The sequence below is a fragment of the Lygodium microphyllum genome, chromosome 8 (assembly GCF_053477565.2).
Source record: "Lygodium microphyllum isolate KBCC chromosome 8, Lygodium_microphyllum_v1.1.10, whole genome shotgun sequence".
NCBI lineage: Eukaryota > Viridiplantae > Streptophyta > Polypodiopsida > Schizaeales > Lygodiaceae > Lygodium > Lygodium microphyllum.
Genome location: NC_141142.1, coordinates 32834079 through 32849228, shown reverse-complemented (window position 1 = coordinate 32849228; position 15150 = coordinate 32834079). Strand labels below are relative to the sequence as shown.

Genomic DNA, 15150 nt, shown 5'->3' with positions numbered 1-15150 from the left:
CCATTCACTCAAAATTTGACATTCAAAACACGGAGTCAGTTCCATGCTTGAAAGCCGCCATTTTAGATACAAGGTGTCAGTCACAAAACAGGCACTGTTTATGTTTAACATATTAGCAGAAAATATCATCATATTTCAAGCATCAAGTTCAGTGCAGGTGATACATCAGTCCATGTAAAAAATGCAAAAATGCAGCAAAGAAAATGTGTCAATGAAGCAGCAGCATATCACAGCTCCATTCAAGACAGGACTGAAGGAAGCAGGCCAAAGAAAAAGATCCCACACTATGCTCACTTGTGGGGCTATGTTCACATAAAAAATGTACGCCCAAGTCCAAAATTTTTCAAGATTTTGAAGATTTAATCTCTTGAAAGACAATGCCCAGAGTGTTGGCTAGCATAAGACACAGACCCACAAACTGTGAATTTGTGAAGCTACTCTTAACATGTACTAAAAAATGAACTTCCCAAATTTTTAAGCTAGGAAAGTACTAGCAGAGCTGCAAAGTATGAAGACATCATTACACCTGCTGGATCAAGCCATCATTATATCTGTTACATCCATTTGTCCTTATCATAATTACAAACAGTGGAAGCCTCTAAATTAGGCTGATGTAGTGCATAAGCTCAAAATTCCTAGCTACTGTGAGCAGGGATTAGATGTTTAAATTCTTATTCCCTTTCTTGTCAGGGAATTAAAAGGCACTTTGGTCATCTAATGAAATCATCTGTCCACGTGCTCACAATGTCGATGATAATTCAGGAAGTGTATTAACACGGCTTTCTCTTATATGCTAGTGGCCTGATATACAGATTACTCAACTGTCTAAGTTTTGTATATTTAATGGCAATCCCCAAAAAATGATAGGTAGATGAAACATCACACTTTACCTTATTGACCCGGACAACTTCAGCTTTTATTGCTTGTATTTCATCATCTTTTATCTTTAACTCAACTTGTTTTTGACTGTTCTCTGCCAATAACTGTGTATTTGCGTGAATTTGTTCATCAAGATCACTGTGAAGCTTTACAACCTGCCCTAAATCGTCGACAAAGTAACGAGGCAACAGTCAGGAGAGTTAGGCAAGGAAGCTTTATAACCTCCCCTAAAATGTCATTTGACTTAAGAAATATCTGCATTTATAACCTGCCCTAGATATATCATCTAGGTAAACAAAAGAGTTATGCAGCAAGAAAACCTGACTTAGAATCTGGAAGGACATGACAGACCTTTTGATTCACACCATCAAGCTCTTTCTGTACTTTATCAACAAGTTGCTTCTGTTCACGAAGCTGATGTTCAAGTTTCTCGACCTGCTCTTGATTTTCTACAACTTCTTGTTGCTTGCCTTTTATTTCAGTTTGTTTAGATTCTAATGCCACTTTAAGCTCTCGAATCTCCTTTTCCATTCTTTCCTTTTTCTTCAATTCTCTATTTTTCACGAAGCCAAATTGGCACTAAACTTTAAGCCCAAACTCTAATAATATAAATATACCTCTTCTCTTTACAAGCCTAAGAGAAAAATCTTTCTAGAAGCGGACATTAGAAACAACATTTCTAGCCATTAAAACTGTAGTGGAGGAGCTTGAAGGCTTGTTCATCAACAATGTAGTGGAGAATTAACAATTCCAGAATGGTGCCATTCCTGAAGAACAGTTGGCGAATGAAAGGAACAAAAGCTTGAAATGAATGAAGAATTGTTTTTTGTAAGGTCTCCCACCATGTCATATTAAGAGTTGAGGATCTTCTGAAGAACTCTTCGAGATAAATTAGAAAGAAGTGCAAGAAGGCACATCTTTCTCCAAATGACTGTTGCAGTTTGAAGGGCAGAGCCCACTGCAAGGTTAACCCTTTCTAAGAAGTAAGATTTGTTGTGTAACAACAAAGGTGCATACATGTAATTTCAGTTTTTCATATGATAGGAATTGTAGACTGCATGCATATCAAGGCACACCAATGCACCGGTAGGCATTTACTAGAGGCACAAGGATATAGATGGGAGCCAGCCTTTTGCCCTCAGTTATGCACACTTGGGGTCACCAGAAAATCTGGAGAAGTGACTATGTTGTCCAAGGAGGAGCTCAAGGGTCCATGATCTAGCGCATGCAGTACATAAAGACCCTGAGGCATGATACTTATGGATCCCAGCATGTAGAGGTGGTCCCTTAGTAAGCTTAATGCATGCCTACCACATCATGTACTTACTTGGCTTTCGCCCCCTTTTCACACACATCAAACAACTTGAGCTTGTTAACTCATTGGCCTTAGCCCATTCCCACACGTGTGTCTCATGTATACAGAGTACTTGTGCCTCCCCTAAACCTCATCTATGCATATCGATAATACATGGATAGTCACAACACTTAATGTTCCCCCATGACTGACACATCAATCAATGTGACACTCTCTCCCTTAAGAAATGTTTTCATCCTTTCAAAACAAACTTAGGAAAGTCTAACTCTAATTTGGGAAACCGTTTCTGAATGGGTATAGCACACTTCATCTTGAGCTCTCTTCTAAACAATCCTTCCTCTTTACCAAGTACTATTGGTAAAAGCATATTCCTTGTTTGTCTATAACAAGTCTAAAATCCTCTTATGCTCATGGTGAAGTGATTGGGTAGTATCAAAGAGTTCCACTATCTCATGCCTTGAGACGAGATTATCTATATTACCAAGTTTCTTCTTTAGCTAGCTCACATGAAACACTAGATGTGCCTTACTTGTGGCAAGATATCCTATTTTCATAAGTATTGTGGATGGACCAAGATACATAGGTGATCGTTTTGGACATTGTCCAGTCTTCATGGATTCAAATTACTCGCACATCCATTTCTTACCACATAACATTTAAGTAGATGTGTTTTCTAAATACCCCTTGAACATACGTGACATGAATGGTTTCTTATAGGTGCACCCCCAAGACTATATAAGGATCTCTAGGTCAAAGCCTGTACATAAACATAGATGCTTGCATATGCTCTTAGTATATCATCTAAGATTTGATTAACCCTTTCTATTTTCATATTTTTTGTGGATGATCCGTCATATTCATGCTAAGTCTGATATTCAGCCAACTACACATAGCTCTCCAAAAGTGACTAATAAAGTTTCTATCTCATTCAGAAACTATATTTTATGAAAGGCCATACTATCAGTATAGCTTATCTATAAACAATCTAGCCAGTTCTAGAGTTTCAACCAACCTAACCATCATAGTGACCTATCCAGCTATCGTACAAAGTCATGCCCCCTCAGTGTCCTAGGTAATCATTCTTCCAAACCAATTTCTAAAGGATTTACAACAAACAATACCATTTAAAGAAAAACCACAGGGGGCACTAGTTTTGGGACCAACCGGGGGTACAATGTCCAAGATTAAGCGGTGTCAGTTCTTTTGAATTTTATTGCTTGCTATTGTAATAAGTGGAAGATCAGATCATTACCACCCTTGCCAAGAAGGAAGGCTGGTTTCACATGCATTCACTAGCAAGACTTGTTTCAACGGGTCTAACTACACTACTTGGTCAAACCTGAGAAGGCATGTCTGAGACTCACAGAGCTTGTGGGACATTGTAAAGGGGCTAGAACCCCAATCAAACCCTCGCCTTGTTCAACGATGGCGGAAGGCTAAAAACGCCTCCGCCATCATTGAGTTGATGCACGCATTACTCCTAGAGTTTCATTCACAGCTACAGCATTTTAACCTTGCATTGGAGTGGTGTTGGAAAAACCTGACTAACCACTATGCAGCTCGGGACAGTACCCATCATATAAATCTTGAACATGAGCTCCAAGAATTTACAATCATAGACTGAAATGGCTAACCGCTATGCAGCTCGGGACAGGACCCATCATATAAATCTTGAACATGAGCTCCAAGAATTTACGATCATAGACTGAAATGAACGTTCTATTGAGTGTCAGCTACTGCATGACGCTTGGCTGTTTGATCAGTTCCATAGCACATCCTCTTTAGAGGGGGCTCTTGTTACCACCTCTCAAAGGGGGCAGCAAGGCAAAGCTTTGACTTGAGCAAGAGGAACCAGACAATATGACTAGTAGTTGATGGCAAAGTTTTGCTGTTCATGCATGCATTATTGAGCCTGCTGCCTGTAATATTTGTCATTCCACGTTGTATCCAACAAGTACATAATTTGGCTGTTGAAAGTTGAGTGCATACTTCAATTTCATGGCTGACTAAGTCCAGTAGTTGATATGGATGCATCAAACTCCAGAGTGGTAAACAACACACTCAGCAACTTTCATTGATGCTGTATGAATTATAAGAACACACCATTTTCACCAATAACAACACTGAACAAGAAAAGTTTAATATGATTAGTGAATTGCCTTTCGCATTCTGCCTTCTTATTTGAGATTTGGTCCCTCTGAAGGTTCAGCTCATGATCCATAGCAACCTTTTGATCCTCTGCAAGTCTCAATTTTTCATTAAGCTCTGTTATTTCTTTCCTCAGCTGCACTATATGGGTCAGCTGTTGATCCCTCTCTCTGCAGGCATCCTCCTTTTGCTTTACTAAATCATTCAGCTGTAAGAAAGCCAAAAAGAGAGAAACATGATGGTCAATGGAATGTAAAACACAAAATCCAATCCTGCATTATCATATATGACTAAGAATTTGCAAAATCAAGAGACTACCTCTTGCTCTTGCCCAATGCTTAAACCAGTTCCTTGATCAATAATCTGACTCAGGTTTGAAATCTCTATTTTTAACTGCCTGTAAGACGGCATGAAAACTTCTAAGCTGTACTTCATGTCACATTGGAGAGTAACTTCAAACTTTGTAATCTTGAATTTTTCCTTATATTTTCCCCCTTCTGAAACAAGTTTCTTGATGTATACAAGTACTGGCAGTGGAACAAACTGCAGAATAAACTTTCAACAGACTAATGTACAAAAGATTATAGACAATACTGTATATTATCCTTCGCTTTTTCTTCCCTTTCTTGAGAAGCATCAACCATCTTCCAGGCTTTGTCAATTTCTTTCTTCAAGGCAAGAATAGTCATTTGATCTTCCTCGTTTAATTTCAATGCATTCTGCACTTTGGTTGAATTTGCCAGAATTTCATTGTTGAGCTCCCGGCACTTTTTGATAAGTCGCTTCTCACTTTCTGTGATCATTCACAATGTACTCACTTAGGTCAATCAACATGAAAAAAGTTAGATTTCTCATAGAACATATGATAATAGACTGATGATACAAGCATACCAAACATTACACTATTACAGAGACAGACAGAGGGGAGAGAGAGGAGACAGATCATATAAATGGCAGACCCAAATATGGGAAATTTCATTTTTGTCAGGCCTTGTTCACTCCCTCCCTTAATGAATACTCAAGCATACAGCAATGATGACCACAGTATTAATAATATGTGATCTAGGGGAAAGCATTGAAGGGGTAGGGAAGCCTGATAAGACAGTGTAGGGAAAATGCCTTCTACGGAGAAGACAGCAGCCCATTCCAACCTGCAATCTGCTTCCTACTTTAATATTTCAAGCATCCATCACTAGACTACCATTTTCCACAGTCCACTGATTCCACACTGGACCAAGTTTCATTCTCATCATTCTCCAAGGAACGAAAACAATGCACTAGGGAAGGTCTATTCTATGAAGCAGGGAATCTGAAAGTCTTAAGTTTGAAATCTAGGATCTTGAGAGTACAGGGCTGAGATATAACTCAGAGTAGCGAGTACAAATGCAGACAGCATCTGAGAAACTGTGTGCACTTAGGAAGATTTTTAATAAGCTGTGATATCCTGATTTACCTCGATTAGATGGCTGCCATCTGACCTGCTGGTCAGACACTGGACAGCCATGTGCAAGGTCCAACCACCATGTGATGGCTGCCATCTGACCTGCTGGTCAGCAGACACTGGACAGCCATGTGCAAGGTGCACAACCACCATGTGATGATGCCATCTGCATACATATGTACCTTGTGTGCATTGTCATCAGCCACATCACTGCTGGCATATCAGCTCTTCACAATAAGCTGATCACACTGGCCTCCATACTGCTATATGCACCAACTGTCCATCCATAAACAGAGAGACTCGCTACATAATCTGTGCACAAGCTCGAAGAGTCAAAACATGATCTCAAAGAACTCTTCAGGCCCATCATAAAGTTCTTCGACAACTGGCTCCATCCTATTACCATTCTAAACATTACCTGTCAAAAAGATGGCCTCCAAACATGCCCACTCCAGGGGTTCCACCCAGTAAAGTAGAAAAAACAGCGGCCCTTGCATGAAAGGCAGCAATTTTCTGCAGAACCAGCTCTGCACCGAAACAGCCACAGGATGTTCCACCTCCTAAAATTGAACTTCCTATCCTTCATGTCATATCATCTTCCATTGAAATGTTGGCTTGTGAAAGCATTTGCAGAAACATGCCAGTCCACTCTGCGGAAGACAAACAAGCATCCCTATCCTGCAAAGCCATATTCAGAAACAACAGAATCCAATCAATGGTGCATCTTTGAAGTAGGACTGAAAACATGAGCAGCTGCTATGCCTGCTGCTGGCCCTGACAACTACTCTGCCCCCCTTGCTGTTACAACACTGACTCTATTCTTTCCTGCACCACCTACTTCCCCCTATTGCACCCACCCTCTGCCTCTCTTGTGCCAACCTATAGTGTTACATCCTTGGACATCTAGATGGGCGATAGTAGCATTGGTCACACTGGTCTTTAAAGTAGGACTGAAAACATGAGCAGCTGCTATGCCTGCTGCTGGCCCTGACAACTACTCTGCCCCCTTGCTGTTACAACACTGACTCTATTCTTTCCTGCACCCCCTATTGCACCCACCCTCTGCCTCTCCTGTGCCAACCTATAGTGTTACATCCTTGGACATCTAGATGGGTGATAGTAGCATTGGTCACACTGGTCATGAAGTGACCTAGTGTAAATGCACTAAGGGTACTTTAGGGTTAGGGCAGTCAAGTCTTATTTATAGGACTCAAGGCCCTATTGTGAATATCATTGTGTGATCACCACTCTTGGACTCTTGGCCTGTAGGCCGATACATCCATTCACTGGGACAGTGTGGGCTGGTGGTATAGGATGCCAACTCTTAGGACATGGTTTTGACCCGGTTTGCTGCTAGCTCCCAAGTTCACAAGTAAGCCGGTTTGGCTCTTTCGTTGGAAGGTGAGTCCAATATCCATTTCCCTTATGTTCCTGTATCTAGCTTGTGTCGTATCTTGTGTGCAAGTTGGATCCTAGGTGGATGTTTTGTTGGTATAGAACTCAAGGCCCTATTGTGCACATCATTATGTGATCACCGCTCTTGGACTCTTGGACCGTAGGTTGAGGCATCCGTATACTAGGACGGTATGGGTTGGTGCCATGGGACGATAGTGTTGAGCTAAAAATGCATTATAAACTGATTAGCTCTTTCAAACAGACCCAAAACATATAAATTACCCAAATTTTCATTAAATGGTGCGCAATCCTAGAAAGGGTCTATGTCCCATATGCCAAAACCCTAATTTGGAAGGATCCACTTGTCTATAAATAGACAAGCTGCCCACCACTCACTCTGATCCCTTGTCTTGCAAGTTTCAGCCATCAGCTCTCACTCTAGTCCAGCCCATCACAATTGCTAGCATGTCATCACCAGCCCTTGGCACCCTATCCACAGCTGCCACCCTGTTGTCCAAGCCTCTTCCCAAGCATCATACAACTTGTGTTTACTGCAATGCAGGCTCATTCTACATCAGATCTTTCTCTTACAGCTGTCGCCCAGCCTCTCATTGCTGCTGATAATCAGCTGCCATCATCTTCAAGCAGCTACATTGCTGTTTACAAGTTTCAACCCTAGAGACTACTATGTTTTGGTTTTCGGCCTGCTGCCCTTCCACTTCTGCATCATCTCAGCTCTGACTAGTGGTTATAATACTCAAGATCTGTCTCCATCGGACATCACACTCCAACTACTCCCTCAGCCCACTCCCACGAGAGCCATCAAGTGTTGGACAGCTCTACTCTTGAGCATCTTGTACACTCTTTTCTTCATTTATAGCATTCATTCATTCACTTCAGAGTTATCTTTTTTCTTTGTTTGTGTTTGTGTTTTGTGTTTCTATGTTTTCCTATTCTTGTGTTTGTGTTTGAGTTCTCTGTGTTTCAGCCATGGTCATACACTCAGTGTTTTCTTTTACAAACCCTAGCATATCTCCACAACCAACTCTTGGAATGTGTTCATGAACTGATTTGTTACTAGCTCCAAGGCTTGGGGGTGAGCTTGTTTGGCTCTATGGCTTGGAGGTGAGTTTGATGTCCATTTCTTATATATTCATGGATATAGCTTGTGTCATATCTCATGTACACGTTGTATTCTAAGTGGACATTACATATAGCTTCTTCTACACTGCTTGTCTCCCTACACTAGTGCTCAGCGCTTGGAAATCTTCACCCTACACCTACACAACCACCTAGGAACCTTCACCCTGCACCTGCACTACCACCATCCATCACAATGGCTCCACTTGCATCTTGGTCCTACACCACCACCTCTCTCCTTTGCCTTGCTATCCTCTATAGCCTACCCTCTCCTCTCAAATACTAATAATGTTTTGTCACACACTCACTCAGCCTTTGACGATGTGAACTAGTGCCACCCTAGTATCATCAACACACATTTTGCCAAGTACTCTCTTCTATCTAGACATGGAAGTGTCATCTACTTCCTCCATCCTAGCAACCATCATATGCTTCCTTACAGAGGCTACTTCTATCTCCCCTTCTTATCCAGCCTTCAAAAACAATCTAACTCGAACAATGAACATAAACTGACTGGCACATATGAAATAAATCAGCAAATACACAAAAGATTCATTGAATAGGAAAGCTAGAATATTCTTGTTAATAGATGACATATGATAGGCCCCAAAGGTTGATGCCCTTTGTGATATTTCTTTATCATTATTTGAAGCTTACACAAATCACAAGTGACTTGTTGTCACAAACCCCTACCGTCTCAATGCCAGTGATTCTCATGTGCCTTGCTCTTGAATCAGCCCAAACTTGTTCTATAGCATGGAATCCTCAATTACTCTCACCAACCTTGACCAAATGCACGACAAATCTATTATTTCACTCTAACAAGTATATGATGCATATAAATACATGATGTCCTCAATCTATTTGACCTTCATTGGAGCCCTCAACCTCCTCAATCCAATTGACCTTTAAATGTGACTTTGGAAATACAACCTTGGGGCCACACTACCGCACTTGCAAAAAGTGTATAATGCAAAGAAATCTCAATTCCAAACTAATCTGATATGCTATACAAAGTCAGCCCTATTCATGCATCAATCCAACTAAATTGCCCTAACCTTTGCATACCCAATTCATTGTTAAATTGAGTAAATTCAAATCTACACTATAGACCTACATTGTTGCCATAGCAAACCAACACTTGAAACCAAAGGGCAATGGCTCTAATCCCTGTTATATGCATTCCATTAGATCTTGCATAGCATTTCCCTGATTTTGCATTTCTGTGACAAAAGAGCTACAATCTCATTTTCTTCACGATGAAATTGTCAAAAAATGTTCGCAATGATGAAACAGCTGAAAAGAGTAAAAGAATCAAGCAATCGAATGTTCACAACAGCCAATAGAAATTGCTATCTTGTTTATACACAACTAGGTGCCAATCATTGATATCCAAGCTATCCAATGACATTAACCCATGCACAAAAGGGCTACAATGAGGAATTGCTCTGACTTAATTGCATAGGCTGGTTTTCCAACAGCTTGGTGTGACAAATTGATATAAAGATACTTAAGGACCTTGTCATCCTTGTTGATTGACTCCAATCAACCCCGGAACTTTCTAAGCATCCAAGGACTCTGTCACCCTTGTTTACCAACCCAAGACCTTTCATAAGTCCATTTGTAGACTTCAGCCTATTCAAACCACCTAGGCAATACAGCCAGCATTAAGGTTAAATCATGGAGCAAACCTCCAAAAGAATCTTCTCTACATAGTCCCCATGAGATCCCACATTGTTCTCATCATGAACAAGGGGATTTCTCATATGAAACTATGAGAAATCACTTTCTTCACGACCCAATTGTCTAGAAAATTGCCAAGGCTCAAGAGTGTCAAAGAAAAAGAGAGGATCTCAGCCCTATGTGATGTAATAACCTGTTTTGATGAAATGAAGATCAAAACCAACAACAATACCTGTTGGTTATGGAGTCCTGGAGCTGTCCAATTTGCACGCTTGTCATGTACGAAAGGTACGGTACGGTATGGTATGATAAAATACAGTACTAATTGGTACCTTATGATTTTATAAGGTACAGTACGATATTAGTATGGAAAAAAAAAAACAAAAACTTGGTTATTTTGGATTATAGATAATAGAACACATGTTTAGAGCTAAAATAGAAATGTCACTTGAGTTAATAGGATGAATACATGAGGATAACAAGGAAAAATCTCATGCACAACATGTGCAATGTACTACTAGAAGACAGATGGGAGTGTATATGTAATACATCAAAGAACAAAGCAAAGTTTAGGATGGATGGACAAACAGGCTCTTCGTTCTTTTTGGTGTCTATGAGACGAGAGAGAGAGAGAGAGAGAGAGAGAGAGAGAGGCTTGGCAGTTTGGAGAGAGAGAGAGAGGGGGGGGCGGAGGGATGCTCTTGGAATTGCATACTCATCTTGGAAGTTGGGGGAGAGAGTGTGTGTGTGTGAGAGAGACTTGGAATTATGATAATAAACATAAGGCTTAGGAGTTGGAAGATATTGTATAGTCTAGTCTTCAGAGGCCAAAAATAGCCTTTTTTTGGTACGAAATGGTACGGATATGTGCCGTATGGTACGGTATGAACCGTACGGAACGAACTAGTCCATACAATACGAATGCAACTATGCCAATTTGATACTTCAAGCTGAGAGAAGAAGAGAGATTATTGCTCCAACCTCCTCACATGTTGTACTTGCATTCTCCATGTGTTTGTGTGTGTGTGTGTGTGTGTGTGTGAGAGAGAGAGAGAGAGAGAGAGAACTTGCAAGAAATCGATCCCTACAACCGAGAAATTGATCTCTACAACCAAGAATGAGGGCATGGCCTTCCAAGAAGGGAGAAGAAAGGCTACAAATCACAATACATGCCTTTCTAAATGAAATTTTCTCTAGGACCCCATTAGATTAGAAGGCAGTTGCTTGGCATTTAAAAGATGCTCACTAGGTGAAACTTCAACGAGATACAATGGATCAATTGTACTCATCATTTTGGACTCATAAGTGATTTTGGCCTCTACTAGACATTAACATGACTCGCTCCCTCCCTTTGTATGTGTGTGTGTGATGGTTAGAAAGGAATCTGATGTACACAGTGCATTATGATTAGGATCTAAGCCTCATGTGAATAATGATGGTGAATCTCAAACTGAGGTCACCTAGTCATTGTAGTACTTTGGCCGGTTGGCCACTTATACCCAATGTGCTACCTTGTCTCTATCAATCATATAGTTGTGCCCACAAGAGAGGAAACATGCCGAAACAGTAGCTTTAAGTCCTTACAATAAAAGACTAAATGGCTAATGCAAAGTTGGGAGGATTCCTCATCAGCTGAATGTGTCAAAAGCACCCCAGCATTTGGACAAAGTGAAAGTTATTCCCTTTCCAATCAACCTCGAGGGGTCCTTCCAAGTGACCAGTCACTGTATTTGAAGGACTACCCAGCAACACCTTCCAAATTTTAGAGATGCAATGCCACAACTTATGAACTGATCCCCAAGAGGAAGCAACTGCAAACTTGGAGATCCAAGGAGGCACTCATGTGGCCTTTCACAATTGTTCTATGTTAGCCTTTCCAATCCCCATTTGGTTTCTTTGTAACCCAATGTTTATCCTACACAAGCAAGTCAGTCACACGTGAACTTGAGCCTGTAGGGATGGAGTAGTTTCCAAGCTTTGAGCTTGTTGTGATTGACAATCCTTGAGAGTTGGAAGCCTCAAGGCACCATGAACATCTGATGTACTTTTCTAAAACATATAGCTTTTCCCTATGAGGCAATATGGAATTCTTAAAGCACACTGCCCTCATGGGTGCCATTCTATCAAATTATCATTGGACATTCCATTTCCTCAAACAGCGAAGTAACCAATACCTCATTACCGTAAGTTTATGGGCTAACAGAGAGTAAATTCTATCTTGAAATTGGGTATTTATTCTTGATCATTGACAAGAATGTGTATCCTATCTTTCAAAAGAGAAAAGCATTAACTATCTGAATTTTTGAGAGCTGGTAGATATTCATTATTGAGGCATCAGAAGAATATCAACATCATAAACACATACCATGAGACTTTTTAAGTGCCCTGTGTAGCTTTTCATATTCCCCTCTAAAACGATCTAAGCTCTTGTCTTGCTGCAGCTCTTGGAGAACCTGCATCATAAGTCCCATAGTAGTACCAGGCTACGTTTACCATGAAATGTTGTTCAACAGGATCTGTGTTTAGCCTTTATTGATTGAGTTGACATTACTACAGGGAACCTGAAGAAAGGAAAGATACCTCTTGGAACTCTCTTTCAAGAGCTTCAAAAGCTTTCAATTCAAATCCCCCTAAAGAAGCCTCATAAGCCCTAAGCTTCTCCCTTTTCAGGGCATCCATATCTGTGTCATCGGGGTCTGCCATTCTGTTATTTTTCTCAGCTAAGGAGTCTCACGCAATGAGTAAGTGTTATAGCCTGACAGAGTCGATGGAATCCAATTTCATTGCAAGTGCAGGATAGGGCACTTTGTGTAGTGAGGGACAATCTCACGAAGACTTAATCGGAAAGTTTGAATCCGAGCTTTCTCTGACTGTATGAAGATCCAGGAGTGAAAGGCAGGCAAGCCGCATGACATGGATGATTCTGAAAAAGTGACGGCCATGCCACCTGTAAACACTATCCTTTGAGATCACGCCTTTCTTATTAAGGAGGATCGTGCTATAATGCAAATGCACATAAGAGATGCTGATCCCTGTGAATCGGCGTGCCTCCGGTCTGCCATCGCCAGCTCGGTTTGCCTGCCCTGCTATGGAGGGGTACTTTGGGGTTTCAAAAGTTAGGTTATTCTGTTACCCCCAATTCTGCGAATGGGCGGATCCGGGCCCGGATGTTTCGAAAACCCTGATGAAACTCCGATGAGGCCCTAATGGTTGGAAAACCATGCTGAGACTCATCATTCCTATGAGGCCCTCGCCCCTAATGATCGGAAAACCATGGTTAATTTACACTACACAATCAGATTCGTCAGCGATATTCCTACGAGGCCCTAACGATTGGAAAACCGTGCTGAGATCCCTATGAGGCCCTAGCCCCTAGTGATCGGAAAACCATGGTTATTTTACACCATGGAATCAAATTCGCCATCGTTGGAGAATAAATTTTTGGTTGAACCATGTTGGAGGTAGATTTCCTCGTCATACCATTTTGAGCCGACTTCAAGATGAAGCAAAACATGTATTTTCCCAAACCTGATTGATGCAAGAAAGTGCAAGAGTGGTCAAGGAGTATGACATGTTCAATAGATTGTGTTAGTGTTTAAATTTGTCTGCTTTTAGAATGCTCACCACAAATTACCTTTGTAGTATATGCAAAAAGGGCTAAGGAGAGAGACACTCTCCAACCCTTGGAAAGGCCAAGGATGAGAGCATGCTTATAAGGCCAAGGTAGGGATTTGAATCTAGAAGACAATCAAGGATTTGAGACACATGCCATGGGATCATCCATATCAAAGACGTGAGGAGTTGGGGCAATTGTTAGTAGCAACTTACAACTTGTGTTAGAAGGTTTGGTTTGTGCCATGCGGACCATTCTCTTGTCTAATACCCTCCTAGATGGTTGGCATTGATGAAACTCAAGGAAAGCAAGTAATAGGTGGCCCAAATTTGCTTGGTGCAAAGTAAAAGACTCAAATGCATAGATTGAAACACCTACTAGGTCATAATGGTCAACATTTATCCGTTCAATTCCAAAATTTTGTTTATTTTATTAGGAATGGGTTAATGCAATGAATGTTCCTACTAGGGGGATAGGGAAATCCATATGAGGGTTTGGTCTTTGAGGATAGTGTACTAGTATAAGAGCTAAGGTTGTCTTGTTATTTTGTCTAAACATATAGTCTAATTGATGGAGAATAGTCTATGTGCATGCTTCAATTTGATGAAGAAAAGCATGAAGAGAGAGAAGAAGCCATGTAAGCGAGGAGTAGTTTTGTGATAATTTTCATGGACAAAAATATATTGAAAGCTTTGTTAGCTTCACACTCTAATAAAAAAGTAAAATTGTTAATGTTGAGGTCCGTGCTTGACAAAAAGGAAGCAAACAAAATGTTATCGGTGTGTGTGTGTGTGTGTGTGTGTGTGTGTGTGTGTGTGTGTGTGTGTGTGTGTGTGTGTGTGTGTGTGTGTGTGTGTGTGTGTGTGTGTGTGAGATTGGCATTGAGTGATAAATGAAGACCTAATGGTATATTTATTGATATTGGATGTTTATGATTAGCCAAACACTACATGATAGTGCATAATGTCAAGTATGTAGGTATGTACACATGTATATATGCATATATATACATATATACATGCATTCATACACATAAATAGAAACATGCATGCATATATGCTCACATATATTGTACATGCATACATGCATTGTTACCTTCAAAACAAAATAGACAAAAAATTGTATGTGACAAAGGTGAATAAAGGTAGGAAGGCAATAAAATCTAACAAAGGTGTAAGACTCAAGAATATTTGAAAATTATATTATTTTGAGAGCTGGACTCAATGCGCATACAAGTTGTAATATTTTCTAGTGTTGGAGAGAATACCTACAACCGGCAAAGATGTGGGAGCTAGCTTTTTGTCCACTTCCGAAAGATTGATCTAATGTAATCTAAAATGCATGCAGAAAGAGAGAAGGACCGGCCAAGAGCCAAAAAGGAGGAAAGGGCACCCAACTTTGAGTGAAAGCTCCAAACTTAAAACCCTATGTATAAAAGCCAAAAAGTGAATGGATAAGCTCATTCTTGTGGTGTGCAAACTTGAGGGCTCTCTTCTCCTGCTTGCTTCTAATTTATCTTCTTGTGTATTCTCTTGA

General features: G+C 40.6%; 1 protein-coding gene across 2 annotated transcripts in view; it reads right to left on the bottom strand.

The window, feature by feature from the left end:
- Nucleotides 1-13316, bottom strand: part of LOC148032127 (cilia- and flagella-associated protein 58-like) — a 156263-nt gene extending 142947 nt beyond the window's left edge. For both annotated transcript variants that reach the window (XM_087682755.1, XM_087682754.1), the window contains exons 1-7: nucleotides 12582-13316; nucleotides 12367-12454; nucleotides 4937-5135; nucleotides 4661-4739; nucleotides 4354-4550; nucleotides 1231-1432; nucleotides 891-1034 (exon numbers count right to left, since the gene is read on the bottom strand). In XM_087682755.1, the coding sequence (XP_087538881.1) occupies nucleotides 891-1034; nucleotides 1231-1432; nucleotides 4354-4550; nucleotides 4661-4739; nucleotides 4937-5135; nucleotides 12367-12454; nucleotides 12582-12704 (1032 nt within the window). In that variant the 5' untranslated portion in view covers nucleotides 12705-13316. The remainder of the gene's footprint in view (nucleotides 1-890; nucleotides 1035-1230; nucleotides 1433-4353; nucleotides 4551-4660; nucleotides 4740-4936; nucleotides 5136-12366; nucleotides 12455-12581) is intronic.
- Between the last annotated feature and the right edge of the window lie 1834 nt (nucleotides 13317-15150).